This window comes from Geospiza fortis, unplaced genomic scaffold (genome assembly GCF_000277835.1).
Source record: "Geospiza fortis unplaced genomic scaffold, GeoFor_1.0 scaffold244, whole genome shotgun sequence".
Taxonomy (NCBI): domain Eukaryota; kingdom Metazoa; phylum Chordata; class Aves; order Passeriformes; family Thraupidae; genus Geospiza; species Geospiza fortis.
Window position 1 is genome coordinate 2,391,558 of NW_005054370.1, and position 26,454 is coordinate 2,418,011.

The 26,454-nt window shown below is 44.2% G+C and overlaps 1 protein-coding gene across 1 annotated transcript in view; it reads right to left on the reverse strand.

The window, feature by feature from the left end:
- Window positions 1-1,301: 1,301 nt before the first annotated feature.
- SAP30BP (SAP30 binding protein) overlaps window positions 1,302-26,454 on the reverse strand; it is a 30,022-nt gene continuing 4,869 nt past the window's right edge. The window contains exons 4-11 of the mRNA XM_014308456.1: window positions 14,473-14,515; window positions 8,410-8,498; window positions 5,906-5,997; window positions 5,370-5,430; window positions 4,809-4,860; window positions 4,369-4,427; window positions 3,110-3,194; window positions 1,302-2,432 (exon numbers count right to left, since the gene is read on the reverse strand). Coding sequence (XP_014163931.1) covers window positions 2,251-2,432; window positions 3,110-3,194; window positions 4,369-4,427; window positions 4,809-4,860; window positions 5,370-5,430; window positions 5,906-5,997; window positions 8,410-8,498; window positions 14,473-14,515 — 663 coding nt within the window. The 3' untranslated portion in view covers window positions 1,302-2,250. The remainder of the gene's footprint in view (window positions 2,433-3,109; window positions 3,195-4,368; window positions 4,428-4,808; window positions 4,861-5,369; window positions 5,431-5,905; window positions 5,998-8,409; window positions 8,499-14,472; window positions 14,516-26,454) is intronic.

A 26,454-nucleotide genomic window follows, 5' to 3' on the forward strand; every position in this document is an offset into this window, starting at 1 on the left:
ACCAACTCTGCCAAGGATGAGTTCATTACTGCAGCTCTCCTGCCTCTGCTGGGGCAGAGACACAGACCTGAACGTGGAGTTTCAGCTGAGACAAAGCTCCTTGAGCTATGGGACACCCCTGCTTAGGAAGGAGATAGGCAGAGAGAAGCCCTGTGGTGTTCAAGGAGCAGAGACTAATTTTTGGACTAAGGAATGATGAAAATAGGATTGGTTTTACTCTCCTGGCTATGGTTAGCATCCCTTTGGAAGGAGAGGTCAGAACGAGTATCTGCAGCTTTCAGAGGCACAAGTGCAGCCTGAGCAGTCACTGTTGCAGCAGCATAAGGAACTGGATCTCTGTGTCAGCTCTGGGATTGCCTCAGGGCACACTGGGCACAGCTGCAGTCCTCAGGGCTGTTTAGGCCCTGACACACTCAGCAGGGCCCCCAGCCCTCAGCAGGGCTCACAGCCAGAGCTCCAAAGCAAACCAGTCCAAACTCCTGTCCGGGGGCCTCAGGCCATGGCTCCCAGGCCAGGAAGGATCCTCTTCCCTCAGGACATCACCCCTGTGTGCCTGAGGCTCCCTCCAACTCCTCTGGGGCACTGACTGACCACAGCCCAGCGCACAGCCCAGTGCAAGCCATCAACCTGTCCAGTGCCATTTTCAGAGCTGGGAAAAAGACATTTCCTGGAGTTTCCAACCTGAATATCCATCTATTTATTACCTCTGATACAAGAAGCAAGACAAACAAGAGCATTGAGTTATTGGCTGCAAGTTTGTTATATAGGGGTTGGCATCCTCACTTCAGCTTTTTTGGGGGAAGAAACCCAAACCTACATCAAGCCTGTTTCAAGCTGCTTTCTCCACTGCAGACAGCAAACACTGACTCCTGGAGCTCAGGAGGGAACTGCCAGGGTACAGCCCAGTCCTGCAGGTCTCTTGCAGAAGCTGTTACTGCAGGAGTCTGGAAGCTGCTGCTCCAAGGGTCCTGGATACAGAGATGCCTTTTTTTTTTTTTAAGTTTAAATGACCACCAGGACAAAGTGTTTAACATGTTTTAATATTACCTAAAGCCAGGGTATCAACCTATTATTTCTACCTTAAGTCTCCATAAATGCAAAATCTTGATCAGGACTGGCACAAGCTACAGAAAAAACTGAAAGGGGGAAAAAAAAGAAAAAGCAACCCCAGAGCACTGAATTCTCAAAAACTTACACTTGGCAACCATCTCTCCTATCACTGCTTTATACACTAGGACAAAGAGGCTCTGGGTAGAAATTTAACTCTGAAGAAATGCAGATACATCAATGACACCAGGGGCTTTTTAAAAAGACTTTTCAATTTTTATTCAACAAAATTTTCAACTGAAAATACTTTTTCACAACAGTGGAGCAAGCAGTAACTGCCATGTGTGCATTCACAGAACATCATGAGCTAAAACAAAGATGGACAATGTCACAAACAGGGTCAGACATTCTCCTCTGCTTCTGTCCAAGCTCATTCTGTGACAATGGAAGTGTTTCTGCACAGGTCTTTGCAAGTGAGCTCACAAATCAAACCTCTACAGCTTGAGGGTTCTGCATAGAAATCTCCATCCCTGTGAGATGGTAACAGGATGTTCCAGCACAGTTTCCTCTACAGTTCCACAGTTTCACGCGTGGTCACTAAGATCTACACAGAGAGCACAGGGTACAGGTGTCAGTGCTAGAACAAAGAGTGAGCCTACGCTCACTGATGGAGTTTGCTTCAAGTCTCTGCTACACATCTGGACGTGGACACTGAGTGGTTGTCTCTGCTTCCACTCCCTCAGAGCTGAGCTGGCTCTGGAGGGAGGCACCTACACAGGCTGCAGGCAGCCCTGGAGCACCACCCTGAACACACAGGGGTAACACTGACAGTCTTTCACTGCTTGCCCTTTTAATTTATTTTCTTTTTCCCCCCTAAAACAAACTTGCAGGTAGGTAAGACCTCAATGCAGCAATTAATAAGCAAACTTTTACAAGCTGACTCCAGATGCCACCTTCCTCCAGCACAACACAGGCAGCCTGGGTCTTCCCCCAGCAAGCAAAGGCAGAGGCATGGTGGGCAGAGGTCCATTCCTGTGGGCACACAGCTGGCATCCTGCTCCTGCCCCCAGCCTTCCAAAGGGGAACTGTGAGCTGCTTCAAAGAGTCTTGTCATCTTTTACCAAAGGAGAAATCCACCCCTCCCTTCCAAGGACAATGGCTTCAGTGACAAACAAGTCCAAGACTCCAGGCCCAGCACAGCAGTCACTGCTTGGCCTTTTTTACAATGGTGCCCACAGCTGAGATCACCGTGGTTTTGGAGCCACTGGCACTGGTTGTCACTGTGACAACCCCTGGCAGGGTGGCAGTGGTGGTGAGGATGGTGGGCTGAGCTATCGTTGTTACGGGGATGGCAGAGTCCCACTTGCTCTTCCTCTTCTGGGCATCTGTGAATTTGATTAAACCAAGCACACAAGGATTAGCATTACATTAGAGGTCACCAATCCCTTCTTAACACCCTGTCTTGTCAACCCTTAATATCCCACTGCTTGACTAGACAGCTTCCCCTTACACTAATTTCAGGATACACTGGTAGTAAATAGTGAGGAGGAAAAGCAACTTTTCTCTTGGGGTCCCAGGAGTCAGAGTAGAACTCTAGACCTGAACTCCAGCAAAAGGGGAGACAGGATCATTCCCTGCCCCAAAGCAGATTTAATTTCAACAGAGCACATGTATCCCACTTGCCCAGCTACAGGCTGAGCACACTCATCAGCCTCCAGTGGTTTTTGTCCCCTCCCCTCAAGTTTACAAGGCAGGAGAATGATTTCCAGGGTTTCCAAATCTCAAAATCTCTCAGTCCCAGGAATACTCTACAACCACAGACAGCAGCAGGCTTCTTGACCCACTAATAAGTCTCTTCACTATCCTATCCCACCCGGCCCCAGTCTTCCACTCCAGAAGGACAGCCATGGACTACAGGGACTAGAGGAGAGCTGCTCCAACACCCTCAGCAGAAACACTCCCTTGCATTATCTACAGGATCAGTAAGGAGCCTTCAGGCTTCAGGAAGCACTAATCCCAACATTACTGCAGCTTAAGGGGTACAGTCACAGCTATTCTTTACCTCCCACAGTGGTGCTGGATGTTGTGGTGGTTGTGGAAGCAGCACTTGTTGTTGTACCCTTTTTAGTGCCAGTCACAAACTCAATCTGGGAAGGGAGAGACACACAGGAGAAAGAAGAGAAGAAAAAATAATGAATTGTTAAGATACACAGCCTTTTTTTAACCCATAGCACCTCTCTAAGTTTTTTAAAAACAGATTTAGTGTGATGTAAGACACTGCACTGGCCTCTGAGCTGCCCATCATGTGGGAAGGAAGACATAGACCTCATGAGAATTAAGGATTAATTAAACTGCAACCCAGCTCCTAAGCCTGATACAATAAAATGTGTTTGCCTACTGGTACAAGCACAAGATTTGATACAGCTCAGACAGGACAGATCCTGGTCATTTAACTCTGTATTTATCCAGTTAGAAGCTCATATTAATTTTCCTTTAAGGAACATGCAAGGCAAGTCCCTGCTTGTAGAATTTACTGTGGCTGCACCACAGCAGGAGCCCTGGCAACCAGAGCTCCAACAGCACTGCAGCCTCAGAACTGCAGATCTGGGCAAGGGCATGATCAGATACCTGGGTTACTGTGCAAAAACCCAAAACAAGCAGCAAGACACAGCATGCACTGCACAAAAAACCCTCCATGGACTGGAGATGGAAGGAGCCTTCTGCAGCTTAGGTGGCAACTCTCTAACATTAAACATGTTCTAATGCCAGCCACTGGCTCAAAGGAATGAAATCTCTTCCAAAGCCTCTCTGTGTTCTTTTTGGGGCATATCTAAGAATAACTGGGCTTGTCACAAAATGCACAAAGTTAAAATAGGCCCAGTTTTCCTGGAAATTGGATGCAACAAGTTAATATCACAGAGAACAGAAAGCAGGTATCGTGTCACACTGAGGCATGGTGAGGAAATTAAGCTTTAACTAGGCTAGGCACCAGGCAAAATGTCATAAATTAAGGAAAAAACTCTTCTTTATTCATTATCTTGCCTGTATCTGACATACTGAATGCCATTTTTAGAGCTCTAGTTTAAAAATACTGACAAAACAGCAGGAAATCCAATGGAGTAAACAACCTATAAATGGACCTATAAGGAAGGGCAAAAAACTTGATCTGTGAGGTTTGGGAAAAGAAATGCAAGAATAAAGGAGAGATCTAGGATAAGACAAGCAGTTTTAACATAGAAATAGGAAAGCAATAGAAAGAAATCCAGCAGGGAAAGGAACAAAAGCCCTGCACCTGCATCTCTTTAGGTTTTGAGCAGGTACCTTTGTGCGCTCCTTCTTGGCCTTCTCCAGTTTGTCCATCTCGATCTTCTGGGCTTTAGCTGGGAAAGAGCAGAAGATGTGAAGCACTAAGAACAGTAAAATTCAACAGTTCTCATTCACACACTTCCCATGATTAAAAAAAAAAATAGATTCAGATTCTATATAGAAAAATTAAACTGCCATGAAAGCAACTGCTGCTTTTTAATCAAAGCATTGCAGTATCATTTGAGAGATGAAAACATTGTAGAACCAATTTAAAAAGCCTTTCCAAACTGATGAAGCATCAATAACATTCAGGCACATCCAACCAGAATGGAGTCATTAAAGAGCAGCATGTGATGACTTCTCATTTATACATAAAGTGAAGACTCCAGTGCAGTTAATTAAGTACAAAACACAAAGACCTAAGCGAGGACAAAAAAGAGACTTCCTGGAATTACCTAGTGCCTCGTAATATGAATCCTCTGACCAGCCATGAGGATCAAACATGTCCTGAAAAAAAAGAAATAAATCAGATCAGGGTTCTTCCCACAGAACCACAAAATCCAGTGCAAAAATGCTTTACGTATTTCTGTTCCCTGATGATAATCAGAGGTGACAATGAGAATCATCACTCATTTCTTCCTGTATCCCAGTGACACAAAGGTCCCATCAGACCTTCTTTTATGGGACCATGTTCTGTTGTGAATGAAGAAACAGCTTTGAAGCAAAAAGGATGCTGGGGTAAGTCATGCAATTTTCTGTTAGTCAGCTTCTTTCCCCCCTCAAGGAGTTCCATTCAGAGCTCCACACTTCAGCAGTTTTTGTGCAGAATCATTGTAGCAGAGATCCTGGCACTGAGGCTCAGTGCTACACAGAAATGTTCACATCACTGCAGAGGCTCAGACTGAGGTTGCATTACAAGACCTCAAGCAAGCAGGCTCAAGAAAGCCTGAGGTCAGACTTTACATCTCTGTGTTACCTTTACCCACTCCTTTACCAGTCAGAACACTGCTCCTCACCTTTGGATAATTTGTACCAAGTTCATCAATGGAACAAAACTGGATCAGCTTTTCATAGATGCTGCAAAGGAAAAGCAAGAGGTCAGAACAGAACCAGCGAGGCAGAAGGGAACAGAACCAGGGAGTAGAAGGGAACAGAAGTGTTTCAGATGTGCCAACAGAGGGAGGTTGTCACCTCTTCACACTACAGAGTGAAATGAGAAGCTGGGAAGCTACACCTGCTATGATGGATGTGGCACCCCATTATCCACAGTATTTCCTATTCCCCAGAACATCTCCCAGCTCCCAGAACAGTCACATCTTCTAAAGTACTTCTTCCTGAGCCTTCACATTTAAAATCTAACCAACACACCAACTCCAGCTGCTGCTCTACCAAACACAAGGAGTTTTACTGTTTCAGTCACAAAATTGAGAAAGACAATTTGTAAGCAGCAGTCCTTCCTGTTCAGGATCCTTCTGCAACAACTCCAACAAAGAGGGAAATTCTTCAAATTAGCTCTGTGGTGCTGTGGTCATGTGAAAAGATGGTGGCCCACCTGGGATTGCGAAATTCCTTTTTCCTCTGGATGATGTAGTTCATATCCATGCCCTCTTTCACTTTCCTCTCATACAGCTTTTGAATTTTATCCTACAGGAGAAAGATTATAGGGTGAGCCAGGATGAAAAGGAGCAGCACACCAGCTGACTCCTGTACATGTGGAAAGAAGCCAACTGAACCAGTGACCTCCTTAACCAGAACTAGGATTTCACCTTTACACCAGGGCCAGGCTGCTCAAGAGACACTTCCTCCTTGAGTGTCTGAAGTCCCTTCATGAACTGTCTGATTGATAAAGGAATTCTCTTTGCACTTACTGAAGACTTTAGTGATTAAAGATCTGCATACAAGGCACAGACTCCTCCTTCCCAGGCTGTTGTTTCCCTTCAGAGCCACGACACAGAAAAAACAATTCTGAAATCCAGAGGTTCTCCCACAACTCACAGCAACCACCAACACCCACCTGCAGCCTCAGGTGAGCACCTGAGACACAGCAGCTGGGCTACACTGCCCACAGGGCAAAATTCCTGCTCATCTGGTAGCCAGGCAGGGCCAGAGCCAAGTTCTGCTGGAGAACTAAACCCAGAGTGATCATCAGGTATTGCTGGGGTGCCCACTGCAGCCAAATGCTCTCAGGAACAATGTGCTCATAAATCCCTGCTTTGGTACCAGTCAGATGGAATCAGCTTCTCTCTGCACATCACCCACAAGTCACAAGCCATGCCAAAGGCAACTTAACTGACCCAGGTTGCAGATGTCAAGCAGTCTATTCTCTAAAACGCTAAAAGATTTCAAATCAAACATGATTTTTTTCCTTCCTCAGTGAGGTGGGTGAGAGTACATAAAAGTATTCCTACTCTGGTGATGGTGAAGGGACAGCAGAGGCAGGAGCTTTCAGACAGATCAGAGAGTTAAGTGGTGCTGCTAAAATATCCTCAGTAATTTCCATCATCTTTTTTTATGACAGAAATTACTTATGTACAAGAGGCACATAAAACAAGACCAGAGCTGGGCCTTCAGTCTTTCAGGATGGGAGAAGCTGAGTCAATTTTCCTTTGTTGCTTCTGGATAAGTCACTTCATGTCTCCCTCCCTGGACAGTCAAACACAGAGCTCACTATTGTCTGAGGGCTTGCTGCAGCCTGAATAAAGGAGGATTGTTAAGAGCTGATATGAAACTCAACAACCTTAAAAAAAAACTTTTGTAAGATAAATTTTCATCAGGTTGTCACAAAATCAGCAAGAGGAAATGACACCATGTCCACATCCAGCAACACATTGTGAGGTTAGAAGGAAGAAACTGCAAAAAGGTGAATCTGAGGAGTAGAAATGACTGAATAGGTGTTCCCTTTTATCCCCTCCCCATGGAGCAGCAATGAGGTTCCCCAAGTCCACAGATGGGCAACTACTCAGTCAAATTTACAATAAGAAGTCCTCCCTTTGGCAGAGTTCAAAATACAGTTTATCAGAGGAAAAATGTGACAAAAGAGCAAACCACCAAGTGAAAAGCCCAGAACATTTTGCATTTCTAAGGAGCAATCCCACCTCCTTGCTCAAAGTGCTCTAAGATGTGGTTTGACCTGCCAACAGAGGACAAGCTCCCCTTTGATGTAACACACTAAACTTCTGTCAAAGGGGAAAAATTCTGCTTTATTCTGTCTACCCTGTCAAGCTCTGTGCATTCCTCAGGTCTAACACACTCCAGTTCATTGATGTCAGAACAGTAAAATCCTCCTACAGCACTAGAGGAGGTTTGGGTGTGCCCAGGTATGGTGTGGAGAAGAAAGCATCATCTGGATGGTGAGTCACTCTGAATCACCACTGCATGTCAGAGGCTACTTTATAGAGCAGTTCAGGAGTGATTCTTGACTTGTATTTCTGCTGGGCAGAAAACCAGAGTTAAAACTCAAGTGTGTGTTAGGAGACATCAGTCTCTGCTCTTTCGTTTGCACTCTACGAGGAGAACACAGAAGGTGATTGCAAACTTGGTCACTGCTGTTATTTGGGTGTACAGAGAAAACATGTGTTTGTGCTCTTTTGTTGCCTCTAGGCTACCAGCCTCCCCTCTAAATGTTTACCATCCAGAGACATGTAGGTGGAAAAGGAATCCAGGCATTGCTGCCTCAACTATTCCAGTTTAAGGGATTTCAGGCCTGTATAGAAAAACAATTTGTCCTTTGCTAGGGAGCTGAATTTGCTGAGGTAAGAGGAAAGCAGCCCTGACAGTAAACATTGCTTCTGTGTCACTGCTGGCATCAAGAGCTGTTTTAAAGCATAATTAACCCACAGAGGCTGGAAAGCAGCTTAAAGCTACTTTGAGATTCCTAAACTAGAACTACTGTAAAGCCTAAAGCATTAACACAGTGCATTCATAAACTCAGTGTGGTAAAACCCAGCTTTAATCTGGAGCTTTGCCTTGTGCAAAATTACTGAGCAGGGTTCCCAAATATGCCCTGAACTCCAAATCTTTAAAAAATAATAATAAATGAAGTGGACTTATACCAACCTGCAATTGGTTAGAACATCTGCCAGGAGGCTCAGGAGGGATTTTGATCTCATCTGGAGACATGTTCCTCACTCTCTCTGAAAAAGAAGCTGGAGAGAGCAAACTGGGATGAGTTCTGGAACTAGTGACGGGAATTTCAGCCATACAAGTCATTAAATTTGTTTTATGTCTTTGTCAGCACTACTCCCTCATTGGGAGCCCAGGGCAAAGGTGATGAGAATGCTGACAACTGGTACATCTGATGTTTTCAAGGTGCTGAGCAAGAAGCAACTAAAGAACCTGAAGGCTGGGTCATTAGAAGAGGGATATGATGCTTATTTTATTGATACCTACACTCCTGGAGAGATGGAGCACAGGATCAATTTTATGCACTCTGGCTCTTTGCCATTTTGAGGGAGATAGAGAATCACTTGGTGAATATTTAGTTCAGGACATACCTGGATGAACCAAAGTGGCTGAAGGAGAGAACAACGCTCCCCAAGGCTGTCAAGAGTTAACCACAAGAAATTACATTAAATCCTTAAGTTAAGACTTCCTTAGCAGGCACTTTGATCTTTGCTTACAGAGACAGACTATTGCTAGAAAGAACAACTCGTCCTGCAGGACTGGGAACAGCCCAGTCCAGATTGCCAAATTTCCACAGCTGTTTTTACTGGGATACACTACTAAAGTACCTGATTGCCCTATAAAGATTAGCTTACAGAGTTATCAGCAAAAGAAACAGCCACATTTCCCCCCATTGCTTGCTACTTTCCCACTATTATGGGAAACCCAGGCAGTTCTCTGGCCAAGCCTTGGAGGAGAGATTTGTGCTTCATTTAAGCAGCTGGGATTGTTTTCAAGCATAATTTGTCCAGGGAACACATCCCAGAGCTGCTCTGCAGTGGATAAGAGACCTGAGAGCAGCACACAAGTCACATCAACCAAGCTTTTCATGTGTGCAGCTCCTCAGTTACACATTCCTCAGGAAAGCTCCCTGAGCTACAACTCCAGCACCCAGAGTTCAGCTCCTCTGGATAAAAGCCAGGAGGGCCCAAAGGCCAGACAGGGCTGCTGGAACCCTGGAGAGCTGAGGCTACAGATAAACAACACCACACACACGATCAGAGCTGCTACAGTTTCCATGTCCTTTGTAAAAATGTGAAGCATTAAGGACAAGTTCCTTTGGAGAGGAAAAGCTGGCAAGCGACCACTCATTCTATTTGATCAAGATGGTGCTGAGGGTTAAATTCTTCAGCAGTTGCCAGTAACGAACAAAAAGTGTCCTTTGGCATTTACCAAGCGGGAGCCTTTATGGAAGGAGGAAAGCTTGCCAGAGTCCCCAGAGAAAGGCAGGCAAAGGGAGCTCCCTGACAACAAGGCACACATTTGTTACAGGTTACAGCTGCTGCTGGGATGGGGAGGCCTCTGGGTTAATTAGCGCTGCAGGAAACCCAGACAGACAGTGGCAAAGACACAGAAGTGTGGGTAATACAGAGCACACAAGGCTTGCTGGGAAAGGTAAAAGCTGATTAGTGGCTTAAGAGGTTCACAGCAGAAGCTTTAAAAAAAAGACAATTAAACCCAGATTTTATTAGGCAAAGAAAGCATCTGAAAAAAGATAATAATAAAAAAAATCAAGCCTAGCTCCACATTAGACATCCCACAGGATCCCTTGTCTTTGCAGATGAGCCACAGAGAAACAAAACATTTATGGGAAGGGGAACTCTGGGCAGGACATCTGTTTCACCTGCAAAAAAAGTCAAAGTCTAAGAATATCTTCAGCAATCCATTCAAAGCCCCCTTGAAAAAGAAATCATTTTGGAAGCAGAACAAGAGCTCTCAATGAGACAGTATATTTTGATGTATGACTTTTCAGGTTTTCAGGTGCTCATTTCCTCTTTTGTTTGAGCCTTGTGAAAATAATTCTTTATCGACATTATGGGGGAAAGCATCTTTTAATGGTTTACAAGGAGCTGGACCTAAGGAATCTTTGCCTCCTTCAATCCCACCAGAGCTGGAGGCAGCTGAACACTGCCAGCAGCAAGGCAGGACATGCACCTCACAAACTGAGCACAAACTTGCAGCATTACTCAGTTATTTCATCACTTTGCAGCCAGCCTGAGGTGCCACATCATTGGGAAGAAAAGGGTGAGTTTAAGGGTGAGTTTAACCCCTTTGGGCTTATTTACAGTAAGGAAGTACAACTTATCCATGCCCTCCAGCAGTGCTCAGACTTGCTCCCCACACAGACAGAATGGCTGATTCCACAGCATCTTCTCACCAGCTCTTTCCCTAGAGGAAAGCTGGGATTAGAATCCTGGCATTTGCACGTATGGCCACACACTCCTGTATAAAACATTTTGTGTTTTCCAAGTCCCAAGGGCAGCTTTCCACCATGTCTACAGAAATAACTACAGATGAACAGCTCACAAAAAGGTGTGTCCTCACAGGATACATCCAACTGCTCTGTGCATCCTGTTATTCCTGTCAAGACCAAAGTTTTACTTTGACATGAGTCACAGGTAGTGACACTGGCTGCAGCCCCTCATTTGCCCTGTGATTTGCAGGCTCACAGCCTAGAGGATCTCCAAGTGTGGACCTCAGGAAGTGGCTGTTGGCACAATTAATCACTCCAGGCACACCCAGATTCTGGCTCACAGTAAGTAAATATCTTCCCCAGTCAGATTCTCAGTCCTGACAAAGAACTAAGGCTGTGAAGCAGATCCCATGAGTCAGATGGGGGTTCAAGAAAGCAGGGTCCACTGCCCCTGAAAGCTTCCTGCTGCTAAAGGACACTGCTGCTGGTGCTTAGTCTGTGCATTCTCCTTCCACAAGCTGGCCTAAAAATTAAAACCTTCATCAGCACAAGCAGAGGTGTTTGTAGCTTTTTGTGCAGTCAGCACATGCACTGTGGTAAAAGAGAGCCACTCCTCTGCTCCCAGGCCAAAGCACAGGCAAATATCATCTTGCAAAGACTCAGCACCTCAGCAGTCACTGAAGGAGATTTCACAGATTTCAAGGATTTGCTCACCAGATCTTGGTAAGGCAGAAAACAAAACAGAAATGCTACATTTAATGTGCTTCAGTTTGAGATGGATGGATTATGTGACCTATACCCAATAGCAGGAGACAATCTGCAAAGCAGGAGAGAAAGTGGCACAGTGCAAACTGTGAGCTCCACTTCCAGAAGGAAATTACTGCTCTCAGCCCAAAGGCTGTGCTGGAGACATTGTCAGAGAGCACACAGGAATTTTGTTTCCTACAGATGGGTAGGAATGATTTCCTAGTGCAGAGAAAAGCAAAAGAACTGAGCACAGTGCTGGCTGTACAGGATAGACACAGATCATGGCTCTGGGATTAACTCAGCTCCCAGGTGGGATGAAGAACTCCTGTCCCTTTCAGGGGTCACTTGTATGCTGTGTTTGAAGCAGCCACAAGGGATTAGAGGCAGTTCAGGTGCCAGTTTCTTTCTAAAGGTCACACTATACAAAAAAAAAACAAGGAAAAGGGTGATCAGAGCAACAAGGGCTTCCCCTGGAGACATGCAAACCAGTGGTGCCAGCTCTCTACAACTGCATTCCCTGGCACTCCAGCCAAGGCTGCTTGGCATAAACCAGGGTGGGGGGGGTTCTGATTTCCTGGCACCAGAACAGCCAAATCACACAGGGAAGAACTGGAGACAACAACATGCCAGTGAGTCACCCATCCATGGAAGGACACCAGGTCCTTTTCTGCTCTGTGGGCTGAGAAATGCAGAGGGAGACCTGCAACTCAGCCATACTTTCTGCTCTTATGAACACTGACTTTGTGCTTAGATATCCCAAGGGCTGGAGAGAATATTTCTTATGATCCAAAAGGTAAACAACCATGCTGCAAAGAACTTCAAGGCAAAAAAAACCCTACATCCTTCAAGTATTATTTTGCAAGGCTGCAGGAAACAGCAAATGCAATGTCGTGGCAGCACCATGAACTCTGATTCAGAGTGGTACAAAAAGCCCCAAAGGACAATGCTGATGTAGAAATCTATGAAAATAAGCTTCACACATATTTCCTTCTCAAACAGGGGGCTGAAACCTTCCCTCTCATTCTGTCAGCCATTGATTATGTGATTACTACTTTGGCATAAGTCAGGACAACCATGCCCTTCCCAGGAGCTCATCCCTACTGTTTTCTTTGTGCCAACTCCAGTGCTCACCTAGCATGCACTAAGTACATCAGGGAATGGATCCAGCTGGAAGCCTCACAGGGAAAAAGCAAAAAAAAGAAAAGAAACAACAAAAAAAGAGCAGTGAAGATGGATCCCAGCTGGCTCCCGCTCCCAGAGCTGCTCCAATGTTTTTGTGCATCCGGGGAGGTAAAACACAAACAGTGCTTTTGGCAGGAGCCTGCACTGATTTAATACTTAAGCATCTGCACAATCACAGACTTTAATAAAGGTGATGCAGAAAAATGTAGGGTTATCTTCTGAGAAAGGCAGGCCCACACTCTTTTAATGCAAAAAGCAGTTGTGGAAAACTGTCCAAAGAGGACCTTGATTTCCACAGACTGATAGACAAAACTTGAGGGGTCCAGACTGGAGCAGTTACTCACTTTGTGTCAGAAAATCTTGCACCTTTTTCCATTAAAGAATTTTAACTGTGAAAGTCTAAGTTTTCAGAAAGGGAGTGGTTCTTACATTACTCCAACTGTAAGTCTCTTGCAACAGTTCCTTTTCAACTAGATAAGATACGGTCTAATGGAACAGACCTACAGAATCCAGCATGGCAAGTATGCTGACCTCCAATAACCTGGCTCTGCACAAAGCCAGCCTGCACACTGCTGTTGGGAAAGGATATTAAAGATAAGATTGCAGAGACCTCAGTCCAGATCTCAGACTCTCCAACACTGTTCACCCATGAGTTGTGACAATACCAAGTGCTCCCTGTGCTGCTTTTAAAGCCATGTGCAAGTCTGGGCCATGGTGAGACAAAGAAATGCAGTCGGGGCAGTCACTGTGGGAAAAGGGGACTAACAGAATTGTAACCTGAGCCTTACGCCTTCATTAACAAAGAACTTCCCACTACATTGCTTCAAACTGCACAGCTTCACTCATATGTAAAACACAGAGGAAAAGAGCAGCTGGCTTCCAGAGATTTTGCTGTAGTTTTTACCCCAAATGCTGCTGTCTCATCCATGTTTCCAGGGTGCATTTTCAGGAGGATGAGTAGATGGGAGAAAGATTTCTGTTGCATTTAATGATGAGACTGGTTGAAGCAGCTTTGCCTTCTAAAGGCAGAAAATCCAATAAAGAGCAGTTGCAAAGTCTGGGCAGGCCAACTAAAAAGGACTTATAAATCCCAGACTTCAGTGATGGCTGCTGTAGGAGTCAGCTGAGCACCTGAGTATTTACCATCTTATTTTATATTTACCCCATTTTATGACTGAAATATCAAACTGATTTGAGATGAAGCAACTTCCAAACTCATTTGTTTTTAATGATATTATTATGTGATACCACATAACTGCAGGAGTAACCCCAGGAACAGAGGATCAGTGCAAGACAGTCAGAAATGCAATATAAAATACAGTTTCTGTGCAGCTCCAAAGAGACCAAGCAGAGGATTGTATTTCAAGCTGACAACCCTGGACTTTCCAAATCTAATAATGGTGCAATGAATAAATGAGATGTCACAAAAATCAAGTTTTAGTAACTATTAAAAAACATAGAGTACTATGTTAGCACAGCAGCTGTAAATCTGTGAGTGGCTCACATTTAAATGGAGATACTTTTAGTGAGTTTTGGAAGCCACAGAACAAAGTCACCACTCCTAGCTCCACTGGCTCTGTCTAGACAAAGCTACACTTGGTTTTAAGCTCATCTAGAAAAACACCAACACTGCCCTTTACATGTTTTAAACATGAAATTATTTTCATATTTTTAGGTATGAAGCCTTTCTCCTAGAAGAAAAGTTCACTGAAAATATTCAGGCAGTTGAAATTACAGCATTGCCAGGGCAGAGGGAAGATGCTTTTTACAAAGTGAGACTTACAAGGTCTAGCTTGAATAAAAACCTGTGAATAAATATTTTTGAGTGAACTTACCAACTAGCTCCTGAGGATCTCTTTTCTCCACTTCTGAGAATTCCTGAAAAAAAGGAGGAAGAAACAGATTTTAGCCAAGTTATGCCTCCAACCGAAAAAGCTATGCTGTTTATTTAGAAATGTACAACATTTTTCTGAGACAAGAGAATAAAAATTATGAATGAAATCCAATTTATTAGGTAAGAGGACAATGTCTGGACCATGGAAAGCCAAAGTCTAACAGAATGCTCCATTTCTTTGCAAAGCTAAATTTAATGAAAGAATTAAGGCTTTGTTTCACCAGGTCTTGGACACTGAACTCCTCTGGAATTCCACAGAAACTGCTGTACACAAAGCCATTCCTCAGAACAGATCAAACCATAGATTCTTCATTTCTGGTGACTGGCCCTGGGCACCAAGCAGGAGTCAGTATTTCAGAGCACAGTTGGGTGAACACAGGCTGGATCCAGCCCACAGGAGACTCCTTTAGTCCTGGGAATGCCAACCAGAGCTCTGTGCAGCTCCCAGTGCTCTGAGCAGCACCAGCCTGGTGCATTCCCAGAGCAATGTGGCCACAGCCCAGGTGCTCCCAGAGCTCAGGGATCAGCTCCTGATCAGCCTCTCCAGGCTCTGGGAGGCTCCCAGAGCTCTGCAGGGTCCCAAGCTGCAGAGGTTTGCCAGATGTGTGTGTGTGTGTGATGCTAAATTCATCTGTGCCCCTGTGCCATGCAGGGCTTTGGCTGACAAACCCTCTCCAAACCAAACAGAACTGCCAGGGAGTGCTGGTGATGCAGATCCTGTGCTCCTGTTTCAGGAGGATGATCCCACTGGCAGCTCTCTTGCTGCTGCTCTCCAGGAGTGACACAGCCAAGCTGCTCTACCAGGGACTCAAGAGCAACCTGCACTGGGCTTGCAGTGCTCTGTTTGGAGATGGCCACACAGCTAATCCTTGCCTGCTTAAAGAAATTAAGGACACCTCATTTGCAGATGTTTGCAGAAGAGTGCGCTGAGCAGGAGGCATTATGTAGGATAAGACATTCTTAAATATGGTTTCACCACACTGAGACCAACACCCAAATATTTTGGTGCTTCTGGGAGATCCCAGGAGAGTCACAAGCGATATCAAGCTCAGCACAAATAAAATTTCTGAAACAGTACCAGCTGTATCCCAACACTGCCCTCTCCCTCTGCCTCCCTCCCAAAGACCTTTTGTGACTCACTGGACTGTTTGTCCAAAATTCCTCAGTGCCTCCAAACACTGAAGCCATTCATTGAACCTGACACTGACAGAATGCTGCCTCCTTGCTGCTTGGTAACAGCTCCCTGAAAATCCTTTTCTCCATTTCCAGTCAGGTGAGAGGTGCATCAGGTGTGGGGAGAGCAGTGAGGTCACCAAGCCAGATGTGGGAACAGCCTGTGCCAAACTCACTCTGAAAATGACCCATTTTAAGAGAAGCCAAAGCCCTCTGGAAGCAGAAAAACAAATTCTTTGTATGGCATTAACTGCTACAGGGCATTTTTTATAGCCATTCATGGAAGACACACAAAAAAAAACAAGAAGAAAGCACTATTTCTGCATTAGTACACTTGGATCACAAAAATACAAGGCTAAAGCTATTTTAGAAAAAGAAAGAAGTACACAGAGGAACACACATCTTCTCCCTGGCCAGCTGGCCCCAGGCCCCTCTGAGATTGGCTGAAGTGTCACAGCTCCAACCCCTGTGAGACAATGCCTTTGGTGTGTGCATCAACAGCTCTCCTCCCAGCATCACAGAGAAAAATTTCAACAGGAACATGACATTTCAAAGCAAAAAAATTATGTCAAAGCAGTAGCTCTCTTTGGTGAGGGCACTGGACAGGAATCCAGGGAATCCAGACTGTGTTCTCCACAAACCTACATGGATGGGGAGTTCACAGACTGAGCTTCAGCTCACCACTGGGGAAGTGGGAGCAATCTGTGGTAACTGAAGGGCTGTGAGGACAAATCCAGGTGACCACAGAGGCTGGAGAAGCTCACAGAGGTAACATCTGTCCAGGCACATACAGTGACTCACCAGCAGTAAATACATGGTCTCATTCCCTTTCAGGGAAGAACTTGCTAGATGGGTAATTAAAACTATTTCCCACCTTGGTTTGAGACAAGCAAATGTTTGTTGAGGTGAAAGGAGGGAAGCGCTTTAGCTCTAACCTTGACTAAACTCCATTCTGCACTCTTATCTCTTGTCAGTTTTAAGTGGAACTGAGGAGGAAGTGGAAGAGACAGACTATGTCCCCGGGCACCTCTTGATCCTTCCTCTTACCCTCATACCATTTATTACTCCATTATGCTTCCCATCTCCTTCTGCCCACTTCTTGCAAGAGAAATAGTCCCCCAAAACAGCAATATTGCCAAGCAGGCACTTAAGCAACCCAGTGGCACAGGCATATTCAGGTGAATTAGACATGGCCCCAAAAAGGCTGCCCTCTTATTTGGGCCCTAACAGCCTTGCAAGGGGCTGTGCTGCATTTCTAGCTTTTCCAGAAGTTCAATTTCAAGTCTCCTGTATGCCTGGAGTTAGTACCAAGCATAAGCACACAGCTCTCAGGAAACATGAGCTCATGTGCTGAGAGAGAATCTGATGGCCAAACCCCCTCCTGCCATGTTTTATATTTGACAAAGATCTCTGAAATGTCAGCTGTGTTAAACAGCATATTCTATGAACTTCCAGAATCACCAGTAAGTTTGCTTTAACCAGAATTTTCTTCTTTAATTTGCATCCTTTGAGTCTGTCCCATTTGTGAGAGGCTAAATCAAGCCAGTCCTGTCAGGCTCCACTGTTTTGCCCTGGCTCACACTTTCCCACCACAGCCACCCCACCAAGTCCAGTCCCCACAGGCCCCAGCCAAGACATCAGAGAGCCCAGAGCTACTCCAAGCAACAGCAAACACGTTCAGTCCTGGATTGCAGCCACACCTCACTGCCCAGGGACAGGAATTTTGCTTAGTGATGAGTTCCTTCATACCTCCACCCACTGCTCCATCCTGAGCTGGAGACATCAACACAGCTTTTCATTAACTTGGGCTGCTTTCAAACCTCTTAAATGCTTTCAAAATACAAATGGATGACCAACTTCTCCAGTGCTTGTTCATATTTGCTCAGTTTGCTGTTGAAAACTACGAGGCAAGCATCAACAACTTGGACTATTTGGCAGATGAAAATTTTAAGGAGTTTTCTTCAAACCTCTGAGTATCCACTGGAGATCCAGAACGTTCTAAAAACTTCCAATGGAGCAATCACACCAGAACTGTTCTACACTCCCTTAGGCTGATTTAAGTTTGAGACACACGATGAGTACAATGAACTGATTAGGAAAGACAGCATAAAACCCACAAATCTGCAGATCTTATCTAATACATTAAGTGGAATGAAATGGAGAATCACCAAGTGGAAAAATAAGGTACAATAAATACTGGAAAGTTGCTACCTTTTGCTTATGAAAGAGAAGAAATATTTATGTGTGGATGAGAGATTTCTAAAGGAATTCCAAAGCATTTAAACAATGGAAAATTTGAAGGTAACTGAATTTTATATAGGGAAGTTACCTAAATCCACTTAGGCAAAGGTGATCTCTGTAGATTACATCACCAATACCCACTGTGTTATGTATCAGTATCTCACATGGAGTATAAAATCAACCAGGTGAGTGGTTCCAGCAGGAGGGATTTTGTGTCAAAACTCCCCATCAGAGTAAATATATGAAATTATTAGAGATTTCAAGCATCCCAGAGGTAAAGGCATCACTTAAAGAGTTCATTTCCATTTGAATGCTGAGGCCTTTCAAAAAAAAAAAGTTAAGACTTTGCTAGTGACACCTGCACCAGAGTTTTCACAAACCAAACCCCTGAAAATCTGTACAGAAGCAACTCTAAATTCACTTATTGCTTGACTGAGTTTGAAAAAAAAAAAAGGCAAAAAAAAAGTAGTACTGTGTTTTATCATGCACTCAGCAAGTTGATTTTCTGGCTGCCATCTACTCTGCAGCCTTGATCTCACAAGATCAACAGTTTAAGGGCCCAAAGCCAGCACTGAAAGGAGTCAAGGGATGCCACGGTGCTGCAGAGCCAAGCTGGAACAAGACTGGAAACAAAAACAAGCTGGAGGGAGACTCCTTCCCCCTGATTTGGAGACTAATAAAGAGCAGACTCTGAAGAGCACAAGCTGCTATGGACAAAGTATTAAAAAAATCCCAAACTGGACCTTTTTCATAGATTTCTCTGCTTCCAAGAGCAATTGTGCACATCAGCTCACTGATAACAGACAACATTTATGGTGTTACTAATCCTGTTTGAGTACAGGAAAAGGTTTTTCATTTTTTCCACTTTCCCAAGACAAATGGCTTTTCTCAAGCCCTGGACAAGATGAGTGCCTGCAAGAGCCTGGCTCATGAGCACCAAGTGCTGGTTCAGTTTTATGTATCATCATCAGTTAAAGAGGAGCAGGATGAAGGGAGAGTGTGTACACACACATAAGGGAAGTGCTGCATTTTGCCTGAAGCTTTCACCTCACTGGGGTGGCAGACAGACAATCTTTTCAGTCCTACAGTGTCTCCATCCAGTTACATAAAAACAGTGTCTGCTCTAGCTCCAAGGAAAATAAAAACAACCCAATACAATCCTCACAGCATGGAACAGAGATTAAAGGAAGGAAGCAAAACAATATGAATCTGAGACTGATGAATTCCAGTTTGGACAGGCTTGCCCAGAACAGCTTTATTTAATGGAAAGAATGGACTGACTTAAAACAATGCTCACTAAATCCTTGCTGAAACAAGATCCATAAATCCAGCTCAGTGCTCACATCCAACATAACTGCTGGCATTAACTGTCACCACAAGGTACAAACTCAAGCAATTCTTGCAGAAGCAGGTGCACATGTCAGTGCAGGTGCACTTCAAGCTACCAGGAGAAATGGTTCAAGAGAGAGGCAGAAGACACAAAACCAGACCCTGGCTTTAACAAAGATGCAAATTTTAAGAAATGGTGAAGCTGATGCCAGGTTTGCCACTGCTCAGCTGCATTCCCAAACTTTCAGCCAACTGAATCCTGCAGCTTCATTCTCCTACTGACTTCCAGGAAATATTAAAATCAACTAGCTCAAACAGTACCTCCCCCTCAACATTTTCTTTTTTTTTTTCAGCAAATGCTCTTGTGTTGCAGAATTTCTTCTCTCTCCCAACTATTTCACATGATTGTTTGCACATAACTTTAATGCAAATTTAAAGCAACAGCCACAAAATGTACAGACCAGTGACATCACTGTCAAGAAGCGTATTAGTTTGAAGATATTGCAGAGAATTTTTCAGTACAGTAGCCAGGGGATCTGCTGCTGTAACAGCTGTTACAGTGGATTTCTTGAATCTGAGCAAGTGCCAGCAGTAAGTTTTTGTAATTTTCCCTCCTCTCTACAATTCAGAATATCTCCTGTAGTCCCAAAACACAAACACCCTCACTTGGCTGAGCATGATGGAAAGAAACTATAACTTAGTAGAAAGTGTCAGAAGAGTTGTCTAAGCCAAGTGATGATGGCCTTGCCAGAGCAAGCAGGTGGAATGTCTACATCATGCAGGCAGCAGGAGAAAGACAACCCCAAACCCTGCATTGTGCCTTTTTTTCTCCCTCTTCTTTTCTTTTTTTAAAGGAACATGGTAACAATTATGTTCTTGCTATTCCTCTACAAAGATCAGAAGTGCTCATGGGAACAGAACACCAGAAATGTCTCATTTAATATTAAAAGTGCATGACATGATTTCACTTCTTGCTCCCCAGATCTGCCTGATGTTGGTGTGCACCCAGGCTGAAGGCAGCAAACAGAGTGCACGTCAAGTGCATTTAGAGTCTGGGGAAGAGAAAGCCAGGCAACAGGAGTACAATGCTTTTATTCCTCCTCCCCCCCCCCAATTTTTTTTTCGTGTATTGTGAGAGAGGAGAATCCCAAGAGAAAGCTTGAAACAAACACATTTCCTACAGCCATATCCTGTTTGCCAGCTCTGCTACATAGCTCCAGGCAAAGTGCCCAGTTCAGCATAAGAAATTTAACTAAGAAAAACCTGTAGGGACCATGATCTAGATACCAAGAGAAATCCAGCAGCTCAGAAATAAACCACCATAGGAAAAAAGCCTGATACATCCACCCTTCAGTGACACTTACATGCAGGCTTTACAAATCTGTTTGGAGATACAGTCACAGACAGAAAGGGAAGAAAGAACAAATCACAGAGTTAACTCCTGAGACATTCCCTATCAAAATGTGCATAGCTGACACTGCTTTTTACTCTTCCAGCTAAATTACATCTAAAAATACACATTCTTTAATGAAATGGAAAAAAAAAAGCCAAAAACAACCCAATGAAAAAAATCCCAACCAAGACCTGGCAAAACATTTCAGCGAGAAAGTGCTTTAGAAAGGAAGCATTCATAGCATAAATCCTTTAAATAGCTTCTTTGAAACTTGACTCCACTCACCTGACATATGCTATCTGAATATTTGACAAAGATTATTTGTTAGGAGTAACTTCCAGTTAGGGAACTGTGTGCCAGAACTTTTGCTTTCCATGTGGAGCTACAGTTCATAACACCTGCATCCCAGTGGAGCCTGGTCTCAGAGCTACCTGCTTCCCTTCACAGCCCCAGGAGCACAACAGCTCCTGATCTGCACAGCCCAAAAATACCTTCAAGTGATTTTTGCTTACTACAATGAAATAGGAATTCACTGGTCAAGTACCAGCAAGACATGACAAGGCTGGAGGTGTCAAGGTACTTTGGTGATTTTATTTTTTACAGCTTGTTGCAGTGCAGAATCAAGTAGGTGAAGGTGGGCTGAGAAAATTCTGAAGCCTCACAGCAGCAAAGGAAAAGCTCAGGAGAGCTTACAAAATTAACTTCTTGCACAAGCTTTCTCCCTTAGCACATACAACTAAAAATTCTTCATGGTTTGGAGTAGAGGCAAGGTGTAATAGCAAGTATCCTTAGTGAGAAATTCATTCCTTCATGAATAGATCCCACAGAGTTTATCCAGATTTTGCTCCTTCTGTACCCAGAACAGGGCAGCTGGAAGGAGCTATTTTCAGCTATTTGCTGGCATTTGAGGCAGTGCTCCATCTGTGCTGACTGCTCAGCCCCTCGCTGTGACATGCACAGACCTGCACACTCAGAACAGCAGCCAGAAATAATTGCAGCTACAGAGCTGGACTTGAAGAACTCAGACCTTTATCAGGTGAAATATGCAAGGGGAAGCAGCTCCAGAAAGGACTTTTCTTCAAGTTTAAAGACAAACAGAACAAGCCTGGCTCCTCTTTGCAAGAAGGCAAGCCACACCTGTGTCAATAATCCCTGGTATTCAGCACTGCAGGGAGTGAAGAGTCTGCTGCAACATGTATGCCTGGCGGGGAGGAAGGAACAAGCATGTCCACGGACATGTCTCATCTTCCAAACAGCTCCAGAGCTGGATAGAAGCCAGGAGCTCTCCAGGAGCTATTCCAGCTTCAGAGCCCCACAAGGCTGTGATCTGTCTCCCTCTCAGACAGAGCTGGAGACAGGAGTACGTGTGGCAAGGGGCAAAATAATCCCAGATGCCAAATGTTGTTTTGCTTCCTGCACGCAGAACAGCTTTGACTGCCTGTGATATTTATTCTCTGGCAATAACCAAGGTTCACCCAGATAAAATGGGATCCAGGTATCAGCTGGTTTCATGTCTGGGCACTCGCTGTAGCAGTGCAGAGACAGCATTTGCAGCTGAGTTACCTCTGCTGCCCTCTAAACTCTCTGCAAAACTCTCTGGTTCTCTCTACAGAGCTCTGAAAAAAACATCTGTCAAACCTAAAAGAAGGGGAAACCACACAGATTTGGAAGCACAGACAGCATTTTACACAATTATATTTAAAGGAAGCTGAAACACAGAAAAAGAATCTGAGACTGCAGTGCTTATCACTGGCACCTTCAGGCTGTGCTTCCAGGCAAAGCAATGAGTGAGGAAACAAAACCACTGGAGTTCTAACCTTGACCCCAACCCTGGGAACTGCACAGTTCATGCTTTGAAAGTGTTTACAGAGGTATGCTCACAGCCATGCATAATGCAAGGATATTAACTTAAGGATAGAACTTTCCCCAAACATATTTTTCCCCTTCTTTGGAGCAAAATAATTACACCAGAGATTAAAGTTAATGAGTAGGTACAAGCATTTTTTGAGAAGCTGGCTTGATGAATGTATGCTGAATTCACAAAAATTAATATGCCATATCAAAGTAAGAGTTAATTTCAGGGATTACATTACTGCACACACACCCACTTACTGGTTCTCAGCACTTACCACTTTTACTTTAAATCAAGATAATTTTGGTATTTAAACAAACAGGTCAATGGGTAGGCAAGATAAAAAAACCACCACAGTCAAAAGCCTCTTAGTATTAGTACACACCTACACACCTTAAGACAGAAGAATTACTTTACAGGTATGCTGGATCAATAAAAGCTAAACATAATAAAGAGCTGATGATTACCAAGAGGAGGTACTTAGACATGCTTAGAGGCACAGTATTCCTCTGAAAATCTGACAGCCTTCTGAGAGATCCCAGTTTGGCTGCCTCTCCATACAACACCTCGAGGATGCAGAGGGGACCCTCAAAACCAAACGAGGAAAGGAAAACATCAAAGTAGCCACCTGTTCTGAAAAACTGCTACCATGTGGCAGGCATTCACCTGCCAAGGGAGTGGCAAATTTCTTAGCTTTCCTGCACTGGCTGGTCCTGATACAACAATTAAGGCTCAAGAGTTAATGATTTCCCTCGGGGAAAGCTCCAGGAACCAAGCTGCAGGGCTGAGCTCTCTCCTTGATCAACTTTGCAACCTTTTATTCATCCAGTTCTCCAGTATGAAGAACAGAACCCCTCAGGTGAGGCTTGCAGCACAAGGTCAATATTTTAAGGTTCATTTTTCATTTTCCAGCAGGGCTGGTCCATTTAGTGAGCTCTGAAAGCTTGTATCTTGTTACTGCATCAAGGCTGTAACCAGAGCCAGCTGCTGGCCAGAGCCCCAGCAACCTGCACCCTGTTAACCCTGCCCTTCCCAACAGCCAAGCCCAAACCTCCTTCAGTTTGTACCCTGGGCTCCAGCAGCTGAGGAAAGGGCACAAGAACTCATCCAGGCTGTGGATTTCACTGTTTTAACATCACTGTTAAACAACAGATTTTGTTGCCTATTTCTTCTCCCTTCAAAGCAGAAGGTTTTGTTTCTAAAGTGCTTTTAGGGCAGATGCTTGTTTCCATTGGTGACTGCTCAGGTAAAAGGGATTGTGGCCACTCACAAACCTGTCCTATTCCAGAGCCTGAACATCCATCCAGCTTTGATTTCTGGAAGAGCAGTTAGTTCTACCCAGATCTGAATCTCCAGTTTCCCATGAGTGCCTGAAGCACTTCAAAATGCAGTTACAGGATACAACTGAATATATCTGAATATGCTGCTTAAAGAGAAGGATTCTGCTTTTTGCTGCAAGCACAGTGCTTCTGAATAACTCGCAGACGCTCAGTAACATCAATTCCATGGGCCAGGAGTTTGCTCTGCTTCCAGGTGACTGATGAGGCTTAAATATTCTCCTCCTCCTGGCACACCTTTTCCTGCAAACAGGTGTATAAAACTTCACTGTCTCACCAAGCAGCAGTTTGACATCACAATGTTAGAACTTGGAAAGCTTATTGTGACTTGCTCCTTGGCAAAAAAGGAAAGCTGCAGTGCCAACCAGCACTTTGTATTGGCTTCCCCTCCAGTGAGGAACTAGGGCTGAACAGCCAGAGGTGCCCCTTCATCAAAACAATGAGGGCAGATTCCCTGGAATCAAGAGAAAAACCTGAGACAAATATAAAATAAATATCTCCCCAGTGGGGCTATTTAAATTCCACTCTCCCCATCAGCACTTGACCAAAGAATTTTTAGATCATTCCCACTTTCTGTCTCCTCTGACTTCACTCACAACTGACACCAACTGACCCTTCTGGAGGTTTTGGTTCTGGCACTATCCAAGTGCACAGAACCTGGCTCCATTATTCAAGGTATAAGCTCTAGATAGTTCATTCACAATATACACAAAGAGGCAAAACACCACCAAAAAAAAAGAGAAATATATATTCAGGGCTTGAAATTACTATAATTGACTGATGAATTGCATTTTTTTTCTCATTCATGAATTTTAAATTATTTACTTTCTGCCTATGGTCAGATTCAGACCTTGGAAAAGCCCTAGCCATATATAAAGAGCATGGGGAATCTATTAAAACATGTTTGCAGGTCTCTGATGTCTCCATGAAACTGAGCAGGTACAACTACAGCACTCTGCAGGTTCAAAACAAAATTAACATACCCAATAGTGTAAGCAAGTTATAATCAAAGGCCTCCCTTTTGGCTGCACTTTGGATTTACAGTAACTGCAACACTTGTTAGCTGCCACAGACATTACAAGCTCCAAGCAGTGAGGATGGAGGAGAACACTGCCCCTTGGTGGAAAAAGGGGAAAGGAAACATTTGCACCTGCACCAAGTACAAATAATTCCACAGGGATTTCCATCCCTCCCCATCCCAAGTGAATCTCCTGGCAGCATGGCTGCTGCAGCTGCACCAGGGCCCCCACAGCCACACCCCAGCAGGGCACTGGGCTGCCCCCACAGCCCACCCAGTGCCAGCTGCCTCTACAGCTGTCATTTAATACTCAAAACAAACCCCAAAAGGCCAAAGGACACAATTCCCTTTTTCACCTGTCTTTGAAGACATCTATTAAGAATGACACGGAAGTTTGAAAATGCTGAGTTTCAGACTCAGTTCAGCTTTGCCTCCCTCCTACTCTTCTCAAATCCTCACCTTTCCTGCCACAATGGGATGGCAAGAATTACATTTTAATGTTATTTTATTGATTTCCTTTAATTCACATTTTCAGTTCTTGCAGAGTTGCCATTGCTTTTAATTTTGAATACATTCATTATTTCTTTGCTTCCTCACTGAACCTGAAATGCTGCTCTGTGGCCACGTGTGGCTCTTCTTCAGAAGCACAAAATGCACCTGGACAGCAGCACACAAAACCCACTGAAAGCAAGAGGCTTTTCAAAAAGCCAACATGAAATGTCAGTGACATATTAAAGCAGCACCCACACAGTTCAGTGGTGAGATTTCTGTCACGTACGGTTACTCAGATAAGAGCAACTACAGTCTAATTCTGTTCTTTCTTTCTGCCACACCTACTGTCTACTGCCCTGAAGTCCTACAGCCCTTTTACAGAAGACAGAAATGCACACACTTGCATCAGGGCCCTACTACACAACTTCAAAAACTTGATTTACACCAAATTTATCTTTTAAGGAAATCCCGTAATTTTACTTCATAGTACATATTTGAATCCAGCAGTTTTTACAGAAACATCTTGCTAGCATGTTTACTAGGGCAAAAATGTAGGAGTAGAAAAAGGATGAGCGAGAGATTCCCTTTTACTTTCTTTCAAAAAAAAAATTCTTTCTTGCAACAAGGAAAGGAGAAAACACATTCCATTTCCAAGTGCCTGGGAGCCATTGCACACACTGAGACTTTAGCAGCTGCAGTACAGCTGTCAAGATTTCCAGCTGTGTATCACTGCAAAGCCATAAGAATATTGTGGGACCTGGAAGAAGGTGTTGCTATAAAATTAATTCAAACAGAATAGCTTAACACATCCATTTGCCTTCATTTTAGCCTGTCAAAGCCCTGTGGTAAATCAAATTCTCTACAGAATTTTGCTTTGCAGCACAGTCCTCTGGTTTTTGTAGCAGTTTAGGGACTGCCTGCATCCTTGGGGAAGCTGCTGGATAAAATAAATGCCCTTGCACTTGTTCATCACTCAGCATCCCTGACAAACAGGACTGCTTCTACTGAACTAACATAAAAAATTTAAATACAGTTGTCTGTTTCAAATGGATTTGGTCTTTTGTCCTCCAGCTTTTAGCTTGACCCAT